This window comes from Rissa tridactyla, chromosome 2 (genome assembly GCF_028500815.1).
Source record: "Rissa tridactyla isolate bRisTri1 chromosome 2, bRisTri1.patW.cur.20221130, whole genome shotgun sequence".
Lineage (NCBI taxonomy): Eukaryota > Metazoa > Chordata > Aves > Charadriiformes > Laridae > Rissa > Rissa tridactyla.
In genome coordinates this window covers 113,934,679-113,956,900 of record NC_071467.1, presented here as the reverse complement: position 1 = coordinate 113,956,900, position 22,222 = coordinate 113,934,679, and the positions used below count along the sequence as shown (strand labels likewise).

Below are 22,222 nucleotides of genomic sequence, written 5' to 3'. Positions count from 1 at the left end.
CATTTGTTAGTGGACTCACTTAAAGGAAATTTAGCAATTGGGATGACAAACATGGATGCTACTACTCTACTGCGTATGGAGCTACTTCAGCTTGTAGTTTTTAGCCTTGCAAATACAGCTGATTTTCTTCTGTGAAGAAAAGAAATAAGGACATTCCTGTTTACAAAAGCGTAAGTTATAAATCCTGTTAGAACTTCTGTTTTTAACAGCTGAGTTCAGACATTTTATCTCTAAAGCTTTGTTTTCCAGTATGCTTTCCCAAATGGAAGGACATATGTTCAGGTTTGGTCATTGTCCTCTATTATTTTTCTGTTTGACCCAGAGTTCAGTTGCACAACGTAGTCATGATGATGACGTGCATAACTAATTTCTGCCCATTTCTGCAATACTTAAGTTTGCCCAGAGGTTAATGTCTCTGACTTCTGGTTTGCCAGCTCAAAACATATTGTGAGTTACTCAAAGTTCTAGTTAATGTGGCACAGCATTTTTTTCTTAAAACGTTTAAGCCCTTAAGCTCCTTTTTCTATTTAGTAGCGTTCAGAGCCCAAGTCTGAGACCAGGAGAAGGCAAGTGCAAAATCCAGTAGCATGTGTTCTGAAATATTTCAACATTTAAATTACTATTTGAGACTTCTGGCCTGTACCGTTTCAGGGTACTTTTCTTGCCTCACAACACTGAGTTTTATATTCTTTAAAACTTCATAGCTAAATGCATCAGCATTTAGAACATTAGATGAAACAAAGCTTTATAGTCTGGATCCTCCTTACAGAGGAAACAAAGTGGGAGGGAGGGAAGCCACTGAAATTGCTACCACGTTCTAAAACCTCAGAAAGGTGAATGTGTGGGAAGTTTGAAACTGCTTCCTCAAACAGGAGCCCAGAAATTTCTTGTTCTTCACCAGTGAATGTGGAGATGCTAGTGAAATTTTAGGAAAAATGGATTTGTGCAGTGGATTTGCTTTTGGGACTGTAGCACATCTTGCTGCATTGCAAACAGAAACACTTTTATGTGCCGAAGGCTATTAAATGTGATATGTGCTAGAATGCTGGCTATGGATGCTGCAACTCCTAGCAGCCAGGCTAGGAGATTTGGAAAGGTCTAGAGGAGTTGTACAGGAAACTTCTGTGGGTGGCTGGTGGACTTAGTGAATATCTATAAAGTTGCACACACACTTATTTGAGCTGGCTCTGAAGCGGATGGACCTCAGCTGGCTTCAGGCTGGAAGGTATCTTCTAGTTACGTTATCACCGTTGCACTCAAATTAATAAAGCCCTCTGAAAGCTTGCTAGTTTTATAAATGTATTTATTACAGTAGGATTTTTTTTTAACTTTGATTAAATGGTGGTGTTTTGAAAGGGACAAAAGCACTGTAAAGACTAATGCTGTGGGGTTTTTAGCTATTTTGATTCTAAGCTAAACTTGTTCAATGTGTACGTTAGCGTTCATATACATGCACAGACCAATCTAAATCCAGGTTGCAGCATGCTTCACTGAGGTTCATGATTTCTAATGACTTTGCTTGTACAAATGTCACCATCTGGAACTAGCTCATATGACTTTTTACATTGAAGGAACAGACTGATTACATTTAGAAATCTGAGACTCTAGGTTTTCTTGTGATATTACATTACGCTCTCATGTCAAATTTCAATAAGGGGGGAACTGTGTGGTTTTCATCTAAACCAAATAGCTACAAAATCCACAATGATTACCCAATAAGGTTGTATCACTTGATTCTTTCACAAGAAATCAAAAGAAAGAAAAAATGTTTTGCTTCTGCTGTGCAGATTATAAATTTTTCAGCTTTTCTTATTCGGCTCTGCTGAAACTTCTGCATCTTAAGGTGCATTTCAAAATGTACTTATTAAAGCTGAGTACGCTAGAAACTTCTAATCTGAGACTGAAAGGACACCGCAAGTTCATGTATTCAGATAATAATCAGTTATATCTGCAGTTCTAGTCTGGGAAACTGAATCCTGCTGTGGCTGATTATATCTGCATCTGAAACTGGTAGTAGTTCAAGAAACCTTGATATGGACCATTTGGAATTGCTCTTTGAAAGCCTCTAAGGGTGCCAAATTTTAAACTTCCGATTTCCTTCCGAATTATTGTGCCTGCATCTTGGCCTGAATCCAGGGATACTGCCTATGCCACAAATAGGTTTCTCCAGAAAAGCTTCAAGAGATTACAAGTCAAGCCTTCTTTTACAGACCTGAAAAATGGTTGTTGTTATTATCCTCCCCTTAACCGTTCTCTTGGGAAGAATGTGATCTTAGAAAACACACAGGGGAGCTCCTCACTAGAGGAGGGTTAGGTGGGTGGGAGAGGCCTGCCACTTTCTTGGCTCTGCTGTGGGTACAGCGAGGCTGTCGCCACAGGCACGGTGGGTTTTATTTCATTTTTTTTTTTTCAGCCCAGGCTGGAAGAGACCTTGAAAGATCATCTGGTTGAACCTTTTGTGGGAAAGGGAGCCTAAATAAGATTATCCATCACCTTGTCCAGTCGCATCTTGAAAACCTCCAGTGACGGGAACTCTACTGAGTCCCTGGGGAGGTTCTTTCAGTGACTGATTGTTCTTCTGTAAAAAAATTTCTTCTATCGAGATGAAACCTCTCCTGGTGCAACTTGTATCCGTTGTCTGCCCCGTGTGTCTCCTCGAGAAGAGAGAGCCTCCATCCTCTTTGTAGCTGCCCTTTAAGTACTGGAGTACCGCGATGAGGTCCCCCCTGAGTCTTCTCCAGGGAGAAAAGACGTAACTCCTTCAGTCATTCCTCATACAGCAGGCTCTCCAGCCCTTTGATCATCTTCATGGCCGTCCTTTGGAGCCTCTCCAGTCTGTCTGCATCTTTTTTGAATTGCAGGGACAAGCGCTGGACATGGTACTTCAGGTGCCACCTGATAAGCACTGAGTAGAGTGGGATAATTGTGTCCCTATCGCTGCTAGTAATGGCCCTGCAGATGCAGCCCAGGATCAGACTTGCCTTCATTGCTGCAGCAGTGCACTGATGGCTCATCTTCAGCTTGTTGTCCACCAGGACCCTCAGGTCCCTTTCAGCAAGGCCCAGCCACGCAGATCCTGGCCTGTACTGGGCGCTTTGGTTATGATGTGCCAGGTGCACGACTCTGCACTTGTCTTTGTTAAGCTTCATACAGTTCTTGCTAGCCCACTTCTCTAGCCTGTCCAGATTTCTCTGTAAAATGGCTCTTCCTTCTAACATGTCCACCTACTACCCAATCATCATCATCAAACCCATATATCAAATACATCATATACATCAAACCATACATCAAACCCATCATCATACCCATCATCACCAAACTTGGTGAGGATGCTTTCAATCCTATCATTTATGAATGGTCGTAAATGATCCCAGATCATTTATGAAGATGTTGAACAGCATGCGGCCTGGTATCGATGTCTAGGGGACCTCATTTGTGACAGGCTGCCAGCCTGAGTAAAAATCATTGATCACCACCCTCTGAGCATGGCCTGTGAGCCAACTTCCTACCCTTCTTGCAGACCACCCATCCACTCTGTATCTTGCCAGTTTGGCCAGGAGAAGGCTGTGGTAAACAGTGACAAACACTTTGCTGAAGTCCAGGTAAACAACACCCACTTTTCTCGCCGTGTAACACAAAATGTTAGTTAATCAGGTTACTTTGGCATGATTTGCCTTTGGCAAACCTTTTGCCAAAGGTTGCCAAAACCTTTTCCCAATCACCTGCTTAATTTCATTAGTAATGGTTTCTAGAAGGACTTGTTCTATTACTTTCCCAGGGAGTGAAGTAAGACTAACGGACCTATAGTTTCCTGGGTCCTCTTTTGGGCCCTTCTTGTAGATGGGTATGACATTTTCCCTCTTCTAGTCATCCCCTAATATCCATGGTTTTCCAAATATTACAGATGGTGGCCTTGCGACAATGTTGGCCACTTCTCTTACCACCCTGGGGTAGATTCCCTGTGGGCCCATAGATTTATGTGGGTTGAGACCTTGCAAGAGGCTGTAGACCAGCCCTTCCTCCACTACTGGCGGGTCAACACATGTGGTGGTGTTGCTACTTTGATCCTCTGGTCTGGGGTCTGCCTGTGTTGGTAAAGACAGAGGCAAAGACAGCATTGACATCCTCTGCCTTGTTGGCTTTGTGAGCAACTAGTTTCCCTGCCTTGTTTAGCAATGGACCTATGTCTCCCCTGCACTTCTGCTTTACTACTCATGTATCTGAAGATCTCTTTGGCCCCATCTCCAACTGGCAAGACAGAGATCACTTGGGCACCCGTCCCTTTCACTTGTGCCCCCACAGCTCTGAAGTCCTGCTTGATCTTGCCTGGGTCTTGCTTTATTGTGTCATGGTGCCCACATGGAAAAGTAGGGGACAGTAATCTGGGCTTTAAACCCGTTGTGACAGCCTCCATGTGACACCCCCCGAGCACTCCTGGGAAGGCAGCACCATGGGGCCCCAGTCTTTCTTCTTGCAAAGTCTGGACTGACACTCTATTGCTTGTTCCCCCTCTCAAATCCAGCACAGCCTCCTGACTTCTTCCCGCCGCTTCCCCACACGCTGCCGAGGGACCCCCCGGCGCCAACCGGGGCCGGCGGAGGCTCGGGAGGGGCGGTGCGGCCTGTGCAGCCCCCGCCCGGGCAGCGCCTTCCCCGCTCGAAGCCCCGTCAGGGCGGGGGCCCTCGGCCAGGCCGCTGCCGAGCCCGGCCCTCGCCTGCCCTCCGCCAGGCCCAGAGCGCTGCCCAGCGAGCCCTGCTCCTTCTCCGGAGGCCGCGGGCTGCCGGGCGGGCTTGCGGGGCCACCAGCCGCCTGGGGCGGCCGTCGGGGCTGCAGCCTCAGGGGCCCGTTGATGGCGGCTTCCCACCCCTGTCAGCCACCGCCGGGGAGCGCCGGCCCCCCCCGGCTCTCGACCGCCCCTCGGCTGAGCCCAGCCGCCCACCGGCCGGGCCCTCCGCAGGCCCGGACCGCCCGAGGGTGCCGGGGGAGCGGACGTCCCTCAGGCAGCCGGTGGGGGCCTCGCCCTCCCGCGGCGGCGGCCATGGCCAGAGGTGGGGGAAGGCGCCGCCTCTGGGCTGCGGGGCCGAAGGGGGAACGCGGACCCCGGGCACCCCCCGCCCGGCCCGGCCCGGAGCCGCCGGCAGCGCCGTCCCTTGGGGCAGCTGGTGCGGGAGCGTCGGGGCCGGGGGCCGGGACAGGGAGGGAACAGGGGGGTTGTCCTCAGGCTTTTTCCCAGAGGGAACACAGTTTTCTTTGGCCTGCTTCTGTCATTTATTTCCCTTGGGATTTGTCTTCTCCTTCGCTTGTTTTTTCTTCTGTTGTAAGTGAAACGTTTTGGATGGTTCCAGGCATTGCGTGGCGCCAGCCGGGGTGAAGAAGAGGGGTAAAAGGCGTCCCAGAAGCCATGGAGGGGGCTGAGGCCTGCGCGAGAGCTGCTGTCGGTCAGAGTCCCAGGCTGCTGCTGGGGAGGTTTTGCCAAGTGAGGGAATGTTGGGTTTTTGCCAGTCGATTTACGTCCCTTTAGTTTCTTCCTGGTACAAAAGCCCCGTGAATCATCGTGAAAGTGCCAAGTGTTGTCTCCCAGTAGGAAAAGCAGCGATTTCTTTCCTCACAGTTATTACCGTGGCAGACAGTAAGCTTCACGAGTGTAACAAAATCCAGGAATTGCATTTTAAAAACCGTGTCCCAGAACGCAAAAAACCACATTGTTTGTGTTCAGTTCTTGCTGGAGACATAGGCCATGACAGCCAATGTGAAAAAACCCTTTCATTTGGAGAAGGGGCATTATGAAACAGTGTTCAAAGGGCTACACAAATTATTTCATACAGGGCTTGCGCAGTCTTCTGTAATGTCTCTGGTGGCCTTTCCTGGCATCTACTCTGCTGTTACCAACCGTGAACTCCAGAAAATCCAGAAACATTTTGAAATCCATCTCAGGAATGTAGGAGTCAGGGCGTGAAATGCCCACATGTAAATATTCTTGAACTTCAGAAGTGTTAAGGTCTGGATGCCCACAATATGACGCCATCCCTTTCCTTAATCAGCTGAGAACCCAGATCTGAACACCCCTGGTACCTGTCAAGCTGTGGGTGCACGTTTCCATGCGGGATTGTCAGGAGTTTGTGTTATTGTGGGAAGTACTTTTGAATCTGGACACATGTAGAATATATGTTTGATTATATGTTCAAATAAGCAAACAAAACCTCACAAGGTGGCAGTGGAGTGATGAAACTGAACAGATTCTCTCTCTTCTTGTTGAGAGTTGTTTTGTGGTTTTTTTCCTATATGATGGAATACAGAAAAATGGGCTCAAGCCCTGACCTGAGCTCTTGGCAGCGGTACCACCCCTCCCTTTGAATAGAACTGGCTTATTGTTGCCCAGAAAATTGCAAATGAGTGGGTCTGCAATTAAGAAGCAGCAGTGCTAAAGGTGGGTGTGACTTGTGCAGTAGAAAAGATGCTCCTTTTCTAGGTGATGGAAAGCAAATTCTGCTTTCCCTGTCTCCCACACAGCCCTTTTGTTTTCAGCAGGCTTCCTACCAGTGCCTCTGCAAGGCTGTTCTTAGGTGCAACTGAAAGCAGAATTTTCTCTTTATTATTCCCACACTTCAGGGGCAATTCTGCTTTCACTGAACTGAATGGAAATTTGTGAGTAAGGGTGATGTTTAGATACGTCTGCAGTGCCACAGTAGAGTTCATGCGGCCCTGCCCGCCTTCAGTAAATGTCAGCTTTGTGTTGTGGTTTTCACTGAAGTGACATCTACTGAATTGGAGAAGACCCGTGGGAGAAAATAAACTGATGACAGAAGCTTTAAACTATGGGCTTGGGAACAATAGATGCACATGTTTATAGAGTATATCTCTTTCAAGCTCCTGAGAGGATTTTTTTTCCTCTCATAACTTGAGTAGGATGGAAATCTTTTCGGTCTGGTGGATTTGATATTTTTAACGTCACTTTTTATTGTGTTGTGAAAAAAAATGAACACAATCTTCTCGTTTACGTGCCACAGTGTTACCCCCTGGCCCAAAATGTCTGAAGCTTGCACATCTATTCCACACCTCTGCTAACACTGTGCCAGTCCCTATCAGGTTGAATGAGAGCCGCTACCGCGAATAATGTTATCAACTTCCCCATCTCCTCACTCCAGTTTTCCTCTGTATCTCAGGTGTGCTTTCTAGAGCCTGCACATAAGGGAGAGGGATTACTAGAGTCCTTTCTTATTCCTAAAGGCATCCGAAAATTCTGTTAGGAGTCAGTTGCTGTAAAATTATCTCCTGAAGTCATCGCAGAAGTAGATAAGATTTTGTAGAATTCTTTTTGAGGCTCAAGAAGGTTCAATCCTTTTTTTACGCTCTGTTTAACAAGAGTCTCTGGAGTCTTGGTATCATCTTCTTTAATGCTGCATTTGAGAATTACTGGTTCTCCCAAGCAGGGTGCCCTGGCACAGCAGAGAGCCCTTGGTCTGGCCACGGTGAACATGTTTTTGGGCAGACTTGAACAAGCATTGTAATTACGTTATTTCAAGGATTTAGTACAATATCTGTGGCATTTTTGACCCAATACTGAAAGCCTTCTAAAGCCATATACTTTTTTTTTCAATGAACCAGTCTGAGAATCTGTAGCGCATAGGATTACTGCAGTATAATATAAGGTATTAATACAGTGGCAAAGCTGTCTTCCTTTCTGGTTTCCTCCTGCCACAATAAAACTGTTTCATAATGGATGTACTGGAATGAAAATGCTAATAAATGCAACACGAATATTTGCTAACTGCAGGTATTTTTACAGCACTGCTCCCTCTAATATCAAGGCAGATAACGATAGTCATCTGTGTACTTCTATGAGTCTGTGCTATGTTTAGTTTGTTAATGGATTGGAGAGTGATTTCTGAATATGATTCATGCATTATTAGAAAGGGAAAAAGTGGATGTGGAAATGACAGGAGAGACTGGGAGCTTAAGCTTATAAATAATTGTAGCATCTGACAGTTGATCCAGTCTCAGTGGGAACTCTTTGGAAACAGTACTAAGCACTGGATCTTGGTGAATGGTCAGAGTAAGGTGGGAGAAGGCTTTATTCAGGTCTTCCCTCTAGTTGACTTGAGTGGACACAAACCCTCTTGTAAAGAAGCACTTCCGAATCTTCTACCAGACTTTGAAGGTTTTTGCTTTTTTATTTATACTAATGTAGAGTCTTTAAAATATTTTCCCCTGGAAAAGTATATCAATTTATGTGTTTCTTACTTGTTGAAGACTGTTAATATTAAAACTATTACATAAAGAATCTCTATTGTATCAGAACCACTAGACAAATATTGTTACAGAACTGTATGTAAGTGGTGGTATAATTGAACTATGATTATTCAGACATCACAGTGGGTTATTTTTATCAAAAGAATTCGTGCTGACTTGGAGCTGGTAACACTTATGCGAGCTCATTTTGTGAAGCATAAAAGGATGGGTAAAACAGGTGTCTTAAAGGTGATGGTAGGATGGGATTCAGTCTGAGCCTTACATGCCAGGTGAAATTTTGTAAATCAAACAACCAAGTAGATAGCTTCCTTGTGAACTGGTGGTTGTCTGGGATTAATTTAGGGACTAATCCCATTGCAGGGTTATGGCCTGATTGTACATTTTTCTTCAAGATATTTTTAAATAGGCAGCTGAGTTTTCAACTTAAATTGTTGATTTGTTGTTAAGTCTGTTTCCTCTGAGAAATATTAAGTTTTCATTGTAAAATCAAAAGGTGCCCAAGCTGAAACAACCTTAGCTTTCAAACAAAAATCAATACTTTCCATGAGAAACATCCATAGATTCTTTAAAAATATTTTTGTACAACCCTTCACACATCTTCCTCAAAAACCCTCCTTTTTTTCTAAACAGCCCTATTGGCAGTGTAATTTCTTCAACTGCCAAAATACCCTTTTGAAATCCAATTGCTAAACTGCTGTGCGACTTTCAACAAGGCATCTTTAATTTACATTCTGTCAAATTCCAACAAAATTGGAAAAACTACTTCTTTTTCTCTGTTCACATTCTTAATTAGAATAGCATAGTTCAGCTGGCCAGTGGAGGGCTGGATCTGCTTCATGTGACTGCATGGAGCTGGACTCCAGCAGGCTACTGAGGGGTGAAAGTCCCCTTAACACATCTCTCAGACTCCACCCTTCACACTTTGATGTCATCAAATGTATGAAACAGTGAAGTTCATGGTCAGGTATTTTGAATTTAAATTGCAGAAAAGCATTGTTCAAGGAACGTAGGTTTCCCCGTCCATGTCGTATTTTGGATTTCATGGCATCCATGAGGCAGACAAAGCTCCATCTCATGGTATAGTTCTATAGCCCCCATCCTCCCTGCCAGCTGAAGCTCTGACAAAAGAGAGCTGGCACCAACGTACAAAATGACAAGAGTAGTATCTCCCTTACTCTTTCAGTACTCAAAATACTAAATCCTAAAGGAAAAAGAGACATGCCAGGGTTTTAGATAAGATCTTCCCACAAAGTGAGGTAGGCAAATAACTGTCAGAAAGGTTAAAGTCACAAATGAGCTCTGAAAGTTTTACCCTGTGGCTGGAGCATGTTTTTTTCCCATATAAACATGGCCAATGGGTGTGTTTAGCAGAGGAGCTGCGCAGCTTGGCTTCAGTGGGACAAGGGGATGTGACGGTGATAGTAGCAATGAGTTATTTTCCCAGTTTGGAAGAGTTGCTTGCCGGGATGTGCTATGGGCATGGATCCAGATGTTCTAGGTCTGAAAATGACCAGCCTTTCCACCACAGCAGTGTAACCTCTGCTCACTTGTTTTTCAAAACCTGTGTTATTTCCACGGCAGTTTGTTGGCACTGTCCATGCTAATCTGTGGCTGTGGTTACACTTTGGCTTTTCGCCAGGTTGCAGCTGCCAAAATCACCCCCCTTAAACCCCAGGAAAAGGGTGTGTGCCCAAACAGATAAAGTCCCTGGTCCTCCTCACCGTGGGACCTCATGGATGTTAGTGTTAACTCTGGTGCAGGGAGGGAATGGCTAATAGAGGTGGTCTCTGGGCTCGTTGGTTTCTGCTGTGGACTGAGAGGAGTGACAGCGTGAGATTTGTCCTTGAGAGCAAAATGGCAAAGGAGGCCTCAGAGATGCCCAGCAGCTGTGCCCAGTGCATGGCCACCAAGGGCAAAGATTGCCCCCTGGGCCTCCTGGGCACAGGGACGGCCTCAGGGCCAGCAGCCCAAAGGCCTTCTCCAAAGGATGCTGGGTGCAGGGGCAGCAGGTGGGGCACAATCACCGCCCAGCAATGCAGCAGTCACAATGTCCTGGGGCAGGATAAAAGGGGGCATCCTCCTATGTCCCGCTGCCATAGCTGGCCTGGGGGCAGCACGAAGGCATCTGAGAGGAAGTCCTTGAGGAGACAGTGGAATTACTTAGTGGGAGCTTAGGGAGGAAGAGTGGAAGCTGGATGAGGCTGCTCGAGGTTCTTCGCTGCAAGTCTAGCTCCCAGTGTTCCACGTTCAAAGCCCATCTGATGGACGGAAATCCTGCTTTAGCCTTTGGGGAACAGACCCTGGAGGTGGGAGAGAGAGCCTGGAGTAAGGAGGACTCTCCCTGGATTGAGGAGAATTGGGTTAGAGATCATTTAGGCAAACTTTACACCAACAAATCCATGGGCCCTGATGGGATGCACCCATGAGTGCTGAGTGAACAGGCAGATCTCATCGCAAAGCCGCTCTCCGTCGTCTTTGAAAGGTCATGAAGAACAGGAGAGGTGCCTGAGGACTGGAGGAAAGGTAATGTCACTCCAGTCTTCAAAAAGGGCAAGAAGGAGGACCCAGGAAACTACCAGCTGGTCAGCCTCACCTCCATCCCTGGAAAGGTGATGGAACAGCTCATCCTGGATGTCATCTTCAAACACGTGGAAGAAAAGAAGGTTATCGGGAGGGGTCAGCATGGATTCACCAAGGGGAAATCATGCTTGACCAATCTGATAGCCTGCTTCTATGAAATGACTGGGTGGATGAGGGGAGAACAGTGGACCACTTTCATGTGTCTGCTCACTATACTATTGTTTATATGATGCATTTTCTTCTGGAAGAGAGCTAGGAGTCATGGTAGCCCATACGAGCAGAATCCTGTTCTAAAAATCCCATGGTTTATGATTTCCATCTATCAGTCTTAGATTCACTGCATGGAAATATATGACCTAGACCAAGCTTTCCAGATGTATATTTACCCTCAGGAGAAAGATGTGCGTGCGTTTGCTACAAGGGGCAATCTGTTAGAGGTACTAGAAGTAAGAAATCTCAGCTAAATGTAGAAAATCAGCCCAGACATTCCTAGGTAAAAAAAAAAAGAAGTCATACTCCAGGAAAACAAAAGTTAAGGCAGCTTTCATCATCTTGCAGTAGGTAAGTTTTATCTATCTATATAGTTCCTTTTCCCTCATCTCCTGATTCACAACTTTTCTGGTAGTCATTTTCAGGCTCTTAGCAAGCAATTACGGGTCCATCACATGCTGTTGGTGACTGCGTGTGCCAGAGCCGTATGTATCTGTGTGCAGGGAGGCAAAGGGGCTGTGCTTTTTGTACTCTGAAGACTGGCATGGTAGAGGTTTGGGAATGAGAACAGCCTGGAGCTTGTGTGACTGGAGCCATTTGTTCTGTAAACTTGGAGAGCTTTGGGGGTTGTTCAGTCTACAGAACATACATTAATAGCATGAACAGATTACGCAAGATTGCGTCTCAGTTTTGAGGTTAGGAATATGTTTAACGTGGGCTTTCGTGCAAGGAAGGTGGTTTTGGTCCAGGCAGTTGCTGGTGTTTGCTCCTATTTTCTTTAATCTCCATAGCCCAGCATCAGGGCCCTTCAGTCTTTAGGTGCCAATAGGGCCAGAGTTTGCAAGCTCAATGCTTGCATCTCTGCCTCTAAATAAAATTTGGCTGATGCTCAGTAGAGTATTGAATGGTTCTGCTTCTTTTCATATAGATATTTTGCACCTATTTCTCTGTTACAATTCCCCTGGGTACACCTTACCCTTCTGAAAGCATTTCTGTGGCTGTCAGTGAGACGCAGAAGCTCAGATCAGTGCATGGAGTCAGAGTCCCTTCAGAGAGCGGCAGCAACTGTCTTCAGTTGTCTGAGGGTACGAAGTGTTTTCCACTGCAGAAGCAGCTTTCCCGTCACAGATGCAAATAACCTACAGTGTAAGGATCCTTTTATAAGGAAAACGAATCATTAGTTGTGTACAGTGTTCCTCTCCCAGTTAACGAAGAAGGACAATGCTTGGTGTACAGTGTCGTTGCCAGGCAAACAGCAGCAACAAAAATCCATTAAGAGTTATTTCAGGAAATGCTGGGTGGCGTATGCCTCTTGGTTATTACTTGTAAGTGAAGATTACGGACTGCCTTCCAGAGGTATTTTGAAACATAGCTCTTGTTTTGAATGCGTTCTGTGATCTTCATGGTATATCCAAGAGATGCATTTTGTGCCTTTTCCATCCATGTAATTGATTTGTTACTTAGTTGTAGTAACTAATTACAAGCTTAAGTCTAGAGAGACAGTCCAGTTATCCAGTATTTTTGATCAGCACAAGGTTGATGCATATCCTTGTAACTTTGTGACCCTACCGGTTTGTTTTATAGGGTGTGTTTATACTGCCTGCACTATCGATCTTTACGGCACGAGTATTTCAAATCAGATGACGTTGCTGGCATTTCCTGCGTGGTACTGGGATTCAACACTCTGTTACAAACTCTTTGCGTGACTGACTCTGGAGGGCCCTGAATAATCTCCTGTTCAGGAACGCGTGCACTGGCTGCACGGTTCCTTGCATTTTAGATAGTGCTGGATAAAAACTCTCAGAAGCAGAATTTGCCTCATTATAAGGCATATGGTCTGAGACTTTTCTGATCTCCTTATTTGACTAAAAATCCCCTAGGAATAGCTTTTCTTGTGAGGAGCCTTAGCTTCTGAATGGGTCAGAAAGCCACCCGGAAAGCTTTCCTTTGGTACTATTGTGCTTCACATCCCTGTGTGGGATTGATCTTGTGTAGGATTTTTGTTAATGACTGTGACAGAGAAAAAAGGAAAGTGATGATAATTGCTGCTGACGACACAAAGCCTTGCCAGTGCAGGGGGAGATCTGAATATCTCACAGTGAGATCCACGTGACCTAGAGGATGGGGCAAACAACAAGGGCTGAAATTAAGTAGTACGGAGTGAAAGATCATGCAGATGGGGAATTAATAACAGAAACTTCTGCTATGATCTGAGGGTCTGTTAATTGGATGAGGGGGGTATCACAGCACACAACTAATGTGTGACCAGCCAAGAATAAGGCTTCTTAATGTTTGCATACAGCACCTGTGAGAAAATGAATTGACACTGAAGAGGTTCAGTAAAGACGGGGAAGGGATACGAAGATACCTGCTCTGTAAGGCAAAACTAGATGATCATGATGTGTTTAGTCCACAAAATGATGATGGAAGGGGGAAATTCGGTCTTTCCATGCCCAAGTCAGAGGGAGGATTAAGCGCCGGAAAAAAGAAATACTTCAGCTTAAGGAGATTGCTGGTGCAAGAAGAAACGGATATAAATTGACACAAATTAAATGACAGGTCATAACTGACACTGCAATCAGGTTCTGGCAAAGTCTCATAATATTACATAGGTAAGCATAAAAAACAAGCTACCTTTAAGATCGAGTTTGATAAGTTTATAAAATGTCTCATGGCATTATAGTCTTTGAGAACAAAAACTCCTGGAGTTCCCAGAGATGATCTTACTTTGATTTGCCTGTAAAAAGTAAACAAACAGTTATCTCAGTGGTTGCAGTACTGTCTTTTATTCTTTTATTCTCCGGAGTTTTAAGGGAAAAGATTAGCAGGAGATGATATTTTAGGGCAATACAGAGATTTATTTTTTTTACAGGAGTGTTATTCAAAATACGTGGCATTGAAGGGGAAGAGAAAGAAAAGAAAAATCCTTTTTTAAATTCAGATTGTATGTTCAATGTAAATTTACCTACATATCTGTGTTCTCATCTTATCTAACATACTTTTTCTCTTCCTAACACTGACAAATTTACTAGCAGTGTGAAATACATAGTTAAGCTCATCTGCCCTTTGGCTGATGAAAAAAAAAAAGAAGTCTCCTTGAAAGAACGTGTTTACTGGTGGGTAAAAAATACCTGACTTTCTTTTTTCAGCCTCTCAGCTGCTTAATGGCAAAATACAGATGCTGTGCTACTGTCTGTCAGTCTTGATGAGTCAATACTAGGAAGCGGTGTATTTTTCTTTGCATTGTACGAGAAGTTTGACAAAGGATCTTTGAAAGCTAAATTGGCTGAGGGGGCGTACTGGTGAAATCAATACCTTCTGTAGAAAAAGGTGGCAAGCTGTAGGAAATAGTTTAACAGGGTAGGCATTAAAAAGTGAAACCTCCCCATGAAGTGGGTACGCCGTGAACTCGCATATGAGTGATCCACTTTGATTAAAGAATTGATCATGCCTAGGAAGATATTTTTATAATTCCAGGGAGGAGCTCCTGAGATTTCCAGGCGGTTTTGATACAACATAATATTTTTGAAATGGAAGAAATCTGGCTAGGCCTGGTATTTTATTGTCTAGTTGGACAAGAGAGCACAGACAGCACGTGAATGTTGTGCTCTGATGGGGTGATTGCAGGACAATGTCTCCTGCCTGTCATGGCTGTCTTTCTGAAGGAAGAGAAGTTACTTACAAGCTACCTGCATGCTGCTATACCCTTCACCAAGATTTATTTGCATCGAGGTTAGAATGGAAAATAACTTCAGATGTGCATGGTTTAGTATTAAAAAAATAAAAATTAAAAATGACGGGATGGAAACCGAAGAAGGTCCCACCCACTTAGAACATTGAAGTAAATATATGCATGCTGATAGTTTTATCTAATCAGAGACAAAAATCAGCCTAGACTTCCGCATATAAGGGTATAGTGTGACTGGAGAATAAGCATATCTGAAAAGACAGCAGTACAGGAAATCTTTGGAAATACCATAAATCGTCTCTGGTGTGGGTTGTGACTTGCTCTCTCAGAGATTCAGCTTCTTTCTCCAGCTTTGTTAATTCATACCTGCTTTCTCCCAAAAGCTTATTACTATTAATAAACTTCCATAAACACAGATAGGGTGGAGAAAATTTCAGGCCATCTGGAGAAAAAGTCTTTTCTCATTTACATATGTCACATACATAGCTGTGTGTGTTCTTTGTGTCTCCAAAGACTCCTGTAAGACAACTGTAGGATGTACATGCAGAATTTCCACAGGAAAAATGGCATCAAGTGAAATCTTCTAAGATTTTCACACAGAGCAAATGCAGAAGCGCTCTTTGCCTCTGAAACCCTTTTGATTGCAGGGCTAAACAAACCTGAGATCTCGCCTACGCACACACCTCATTAGTCCCAGGCAATTCCCAGGCAGCAGTTACCTGCTCACTGGTACCAGGAATCTTGCTAGTAACGCAGGTTCAGCATCCCCTGTGCTTTCTGGCCTGCTCATTGCTTTGCTGTTCTACCTGCAGCTTTGCTCCGCGTGGCTGTGTGACAGATGGAAGGCCATTACTCTGTATGTGACACCGTCTGATGTCTGGAAAGCACTGACAACCGAAAACAAGCCTATGCAGCCTGATATTGGAAACTGCTTATTTTTGAGGGGGTTAACGACACCTGTTGTGTTGGATGCTGTGAGTCTGGGAGCTGAGCTGCCCGAGCACAGATGCTGGGTGGAGTGCTCTGAAACTCTTGTTGCAACAGCCAGCTGGAGGGTGGCACAAAGGGTGAGACCTTGTGTGCAACTGAAGCCCCTGGTGACCAGGGAGTGCCGTCTGCCACCAGAGTGGAGGAAATACTCTAAAGCAGACAGTAGTGCAGTTAAAAGGCCTTTAGCAGGCTCTTTCCTCATTGATCTACATAGTTCACTTGATGCCCCAACTTAGGATATCAGTGCATGTTATGAATTTGCCCAGGCTCTACTGCGATACGGAGACATACCTAGGACCCCAGAGGGGACCAGTCTGGGAGGCGATCTCTCAGTCTACCCCATGCAAGCCATCATCACTGAGTTAAAGACAAAGCCTGGCTGCATGACCATTACATATTGGCTACAGCAGTGTTTTCTGGCACGGTTTTTTTGATGTCACTGAGTCCAACTCTTTTGATCCCTGCCCTGTGGAGGATGCTGCTGCCTCTTCTTCACCATGCCATCACCTCAAGCAGAGCCAGATTTGACTCTGAAACTATGAACTGCTCTGAACCTCCCTAACTGTGTGCAGTCACTCCAGTGTCCCTGCACATAATGTCCCAGGAGAGCTTATTTGGTTGGGGTTTGTGCTGCAGGTACTTGTGATGGACTCAAGCCAAGGAAGGTTGTCTTGTAGGAGCTGGGAGACCTCAGGGCCCCTGCTCCCGCTGGCCTCGCGACTTCCCCAGGCTGATAGAGAAGCACCAGTGTTTTAAGGGCACCATCTACTGGCTAATGGGAGCAAAATGAGGCAGTGATTTGTTGAAGAAGTCCCTTTGTTAACTACAATGAGTGCTGGAGCCACCTTAATCAACAGGTAAAGATTGGAGAGCAAGTAGGGAAAGCTGGAGTGACAATGGATATAGGTCTTAAATAAAGTCAAACTTAAACTGACAGCCTTAAGACTTGTCAGAAGAATTCAATTTCATCAAAAGTCTTTTCTGGCTTCAAAAAGTCCATTAGAATTTAGTTGACATTATCTTGCTAGGAACCCATGAGTCTCAGTTCTGGTCATATTTTGCGTCCTTTTGTGGGATTTCTTAGCTTGGTTGGTCTTGTCTCTAGAACACAGCATTTTTAAAGAAAGCAAAGAATTGACAAGGTTTCTGTGTGCACTTAGAATATGTTCTCCTCCCTGTATGCCCATCAGTGCTGTTCCTTATGATTATTCTAGCAAAAAAAAAATAAAGTTACGGCTGGTAATTCCTCACCTTGATAACTCTCCTCTCGTTTCAGCTGTACTTTAATATTGTGAGAACCTCAAAGAGTCATTTGTGCTCTTGACTAACTGCAAACCAGCTGGGTCACAAAAATGTTGAGAGCTATGCCAGTATGAATCTGAGGCAGAAAAAAGAAGGATTTGTACAGGATTGTTTTTATCGTAGGTGATATCTATATGCAGTTCCAAATGTCTGAGGATTCCTTTGCACAGATCTTTAGATTTCATTTAATTTGCTGTTAAATGATCCTCTGGGCTTTCAAAATTGCTAGTGCGTTTCCTCATATAGGTGGAATAATCTTACTTTTTTTTTTTACTGTACTCATTAATGCAAAGGTGAAAAAATGATGTATTATTTAGGACTTGGAAAAAAGTCCAGTGTAAAGTAGAATTTGTAAGAATGACTGTGATCATATATTGCTATGTACTATTAATGGTTAGTGCTTGAATGTTGGGCATTCAAGCATATCATTCAATTATTATGTGGGACAAAACAATGTTCGCAGGTGCCTGTGGTGTGCCCTGCTGACTCTGAAAGCTAAACAAGCAAAGTAATGTATTTGGTGGCATTAAAAAAAGTATTATTATATATTTGGCGGCATTAAAAAAAGTATTATTATATTTCTGTGTGTGTATACTTATACATATATATCTGACTACTGTTACTGTGACCAATCTTCTCTCCTTTACGTGCATGAGAACTGCTATTATAATTAACCTTAATGTAACATTTAAATTGAGTGCTTTTTATTTCTCTGTATTTTCTCCTTTCAGTTGCGAACGAGGCGGGTGACAAAAATGCACGACCACTTTCACGATTTGCCCGTAAGTAGCCTTTTTTATTTTAACTGGCTGATTTCTGTATCTACTGTAGAAATAAACACATATAATAAGTTATTTTATCTCATATTATGTCTGCCCTGTTATTACAGTTCATTTACAGTACTCAACTGAGGAACCGTAGTACGTAATTGGAAAAGTCACTCACAGAAATTCAGTCTTATTGAACAGAGCTGATGCAAATTTAAAAGGATGGAAAGGGTTTGGGCCTTACTGTTGTTTCGAGCATAAAAAGTTATAACAACATAAGTGTCGTAAAGCCAGCTGAAGTTTACTACAGTGGCTACAAAAAGATTTGGGTCAAGCCTTAGAAATAGTGTATGAAAAATGTAATTTAGCCTTACTGATAGCTCCTCCATCACCTTTTGCTTCACGTAGCAAGGTTAGGAACTAAACGTATGGCTTTGGATTTGAAATGTGTCACAAATTTGACCAAAACAAAGGGAAGCATGTGGTAATCTAGCACCAACTGACCATGACTTCGACCATATTGATTATTAAAACCACACATGACAAAATATGTAGAAATGAGGAGGAAGGTAAGAAATCCTTTCCATAATGCATGCAGTTTTATGATGATTTGTGATCACTTAGCAGGGAAAAATCCCCTTCTCATCATTAAAAGGGGGCACTTGCCATCATCGTGGGTGGTGCAGATCAAAACGGCAAAAGAATTTACATCTATGGTGCAGTATTTCACACAGTCACAGGATGGCACTCTGAGCATGCCATACCTCACATAGGTAGCTTAAGGTGCATAGTGTAGAATGAACGTCTGTAGCTATGAAATCTGTTGCATGTAGTGACGTACAAGGTGACTGAGCAGATTGAACAGGACTGAGAGAAAATTGTACGGGCATTCCTTATTACTGATTTAGGGTTTATTTTCCTTCATGTTGCAGACAGTAAAGGCTTAAAAAGGGGCTCTATTCATCATTCCTGGCTGGTTCAACCCTGAAAATGCATATGGCAAAGGAAATCACAGAGGAGAGAAATGTAAATATAAATGCAAACATTTTCAAGTTCTTTATCACGCCACTTTTTGTCTATTATGGTTACTGGATACTAGGTACAGAATTGGAAGATTCAGCCCAAATACTATTTATTCCTGGATATTTGGGTTACAAGGACTTCATGCTGCAATATTGCCTGACAAGTAGGTCAAGCATGATGTCATGACATTTGAATGCAAATTTGATTTGCAATGCAGAGAGGAACACTTAGATAAGCCTGGTTGGAAAGTAGTTATAGAGGCATAATATGGGGATGAGGGGAGATAATTCCAAGTGTAAGCCAGACCTTCACTGTTTGGAGTTAAATTCAGTGATCTGGGAGTCAGGTTGAGTTAGCTTCTCATAGCGTATCATTGATGATTACTATGTGCTCAATATAAGGTGACAACTCTGTGGGAATGGGAAGGAAAATTAGAATGGGAACTGCGTGATGGAAAGGAGGGAAACATCTGAGGCATGTGCTGTGCTAATGTGAGTTAAATGGATGATGCCCAAATTTATGCTGAGTGCTATAACCTACTCTACCATACCACGTTTCATTGAACAAACATTGGAGTGAAGATCAAACATTCAAAAGCATCCTGACTGAATGGCAGAAAAAGCCACAGCATTTGAAGACAAGGATTCGAGCAATAACTGATGTCATAGAGGATTATCGTCATTATCCTTGTGTCTGAGTCGCAAACTGGAGACTGGCTATCTTCCTGGATTGTCCCTTTCACATTCACTTGAATGATTAATTCAAAGGCAATTATTAACTTCACAACAGAGAACAGGATTTCCATTGCTCTGTAACAGCTGCCCATTTGAGGTCAACAGTGAAACCTTCAGAGATTTCAGTGGGATCACAGTCAGGCTGTCACTGAACACTTAACAAATCATACCCATTTTGACTGACCTTATTTACCTGATCTAACTTCCTGTGCACTTAACCAAACATGAGATAACCTACAGAAACCCAGATGAGCCTTGTTCGTCCTGACTGTTGTCCACAGCTCTCTGGAGTGTGTAGCTGTTATCCCTTTAGTTCAGGATCAATGAAGAGGGAAAGGCTGCTGGTGTTAAGTGAGGCAATAGGAGTGGTAGTTGTGTGGTTATCAGTGATCCAGGTAGCTAGACGTGTAGTGTAACAGTATTTTCAGGCTATATCAAAGTATTTGAACACCCACCCGCAGATTCTGTAAGCAGAGTTTGGCTTTTTAAATTATAACACCTAAATCTATTTTGCTTTTGCCTCTAGCTCAGCTATAATAATCTTCAACGGGGTACAATAAAATGAGGGAGAAGCATTTTTGCAAGAGTTTGCGCTATTCACAGGGATTTGAAATTAAAATAAAATGTTATTCATTCCAATGCTAGGGCTACCCAATCTTCTGTACTCTTAAATGTCAAATTCCAGTCAGTTTAGGAGACTTTGAATTTAAGAGGTTACTACTCTATTTAGCAGAAGTTAGTGTACCTGGTATGTTGCTATGTCATTTTGCTACAAGTACCACTATGCCATTGGTCTTTGAACAGTTGTGGTTGTGTGAGTTTAAGTTCATCAAGCTCTCAGCATTTCAGCAGCTGGAAGCTCCTGGCTGGTGTCTGTTCAGGCAGGCTCGTTAAATAAAAAAATTGTTTGCCAAATGCCCTTCACCTGAGCATAGCTGTGGGCAGGCTGAACACTGATTAGGAGAGGTGGGTATTGCATTGCTCTAGTGAAGTTGGTTAATTCACGTCAGTTGGCTGATTTGCCGCAGTTGATCTTTGTAAGAGCAAAGTAGATCTAGGTCTGCAGTCTAGATCTCATTGTAGAGGAAAGCTGCACAGGATGGGTATCCATGCTGGAGGAAAAGGTATAGGTGTATGTGCAGAGAACATAGCGAGGAAAAAAGCTATATAATACTGAAACAAGTACTTGATTTTCTTTGCGCTGTGTTTGTTTAAAGAAAAAAAAAAGAAAAAAGGTTTGATTTGAGTGATTATATGATTTTCAATGACAGTTAGCTAACCTGTCGTTGTTGGCTTTCGGTGGTAGTGCAAAAAACAAACTACTTGCAAGTGCAGAAAAAGACTCGTATGTCTTTTTCCTGGACCGTGGTCTTGTCCTGAGCCTGAAAAGCTGGAGGGCCTGTGGAATAAAAGAAAGAGTAGAGCTGTGGAAATATGGAGAAGATAGTTGTTTGGGAAGCTTAGCAAATTCCTTGGAGTTGCAGGGGGAAACCTCAAAATTATAAAAGTGGCTTCGGAAAGCCTCTTTTACACAAAATATGATTTTAGTAGCACACAGCAGCTTTTTCTGCAAGTGTTAATGTCCTGCTCTCCTATCTTAGTGTGTAGCATATATGGCTGGATGGCAACTTATTTTTCTTTGTTGACTGTAACTTAACAGAGACTTAAACTTCTGGTTCTAACCGTCCTGAGTATGACATACTTCTGCAAAAGAAATGGTCCTCTCAACATGCTATAGGGAGTCACAATATTTTTGGGTCTATCACAGGTGACCTGTATGGTCAGATAATTCAAAACTCTTACATCCTTTATATATCCCCTTACAGTTTGGGGAACCAAATGCTTATCTATTCAAGTAAAATTAAGAAATTTTGGGAAATTTGCGTGGTGGTCTAAAGAACAGAAACAGTAGTATTGCTATAACATTGCAAATCCTTGAATGATAAAGACGTATGGATGTTGTGTTTATTTCTGCAGATGTTGTGTAGACATTACTTTGGACTACCTAGCGCGAGGAGTAATTTTTCTAGCTATTGTAGCACAGAACTCAGCACAGGATGAGAAGGCTGCCTCTAAATCTGAGTAGATATGGTCCTTGCACATTAAATAGCTGCTGACAATTAAGAGCAGAGAAGACTACAAGCATGGAGCTTTCCTGATTAGCTTGGAAACACTCCGAAAATTACTTTGGAATGGGGAAGATAGATGAGGATTCTTGCTGATCTGTCTTTGCACCATTTAGGCTGGGTGAAAACAAGACATTGAAGACAACCGGCAAAATAAGGCTGCCATGCAGATATTGCTGTTTCTGACAGGGTAGCTTCTCATGATATAGTACCAGGAGACTTGAGATAACAGCTCTTCTGTTTGTTTATGTACGTAGTGTGTGCTGCTACAGAAAGTCAACCTTAATCCATATGTGTTATGTCCATTATTTGTCTCTTAGTTGTCTCTTCTGGACACTGAAGTCTGAATGCTGGGAAAATATTTGAAAATTTTACTTGTACAGTCTCTTATAAAAATCACTTGCTGACTTTAGAAATATCCCATTTGTCAGAATTATTTTTTTTTTCATTTTGCATATTAATAAAAGGCCCATGGGGAACAACTACCAGCAGAATTGGTGCAGCTTATTATATTGGAATCCAGTAAGATTAATGCTTGCTGCACCTGTGTTG

At 43.3% G+C, this 22,222-nt stretch overlaps 1 protein-coding gene across 2 annotated transcripts in view; it reads left to right on the top strand.

Moving 5' to 3' along the window:
- PDE1C (phosphodiesterase 1C) overlaps window positions 1–22,222 on the top strand; it is a 315,435-nt gene that overhangs the window by 22,189 nt on the left and 271,024 nt on the right. For both annotated transcript variants that reach the window (XM_054189660.1, XM_054189653.1), the window contains exon 2: window positions 17,752–17,802. In XM_054189660.1, the coding sequence (XP_054045635.1) occupies window positions 17,752–17,802 (51 nt within the window). The remainder of the gene's footprint in view (window positions 1–17,751; window positions 17,803–22,222) is intronic.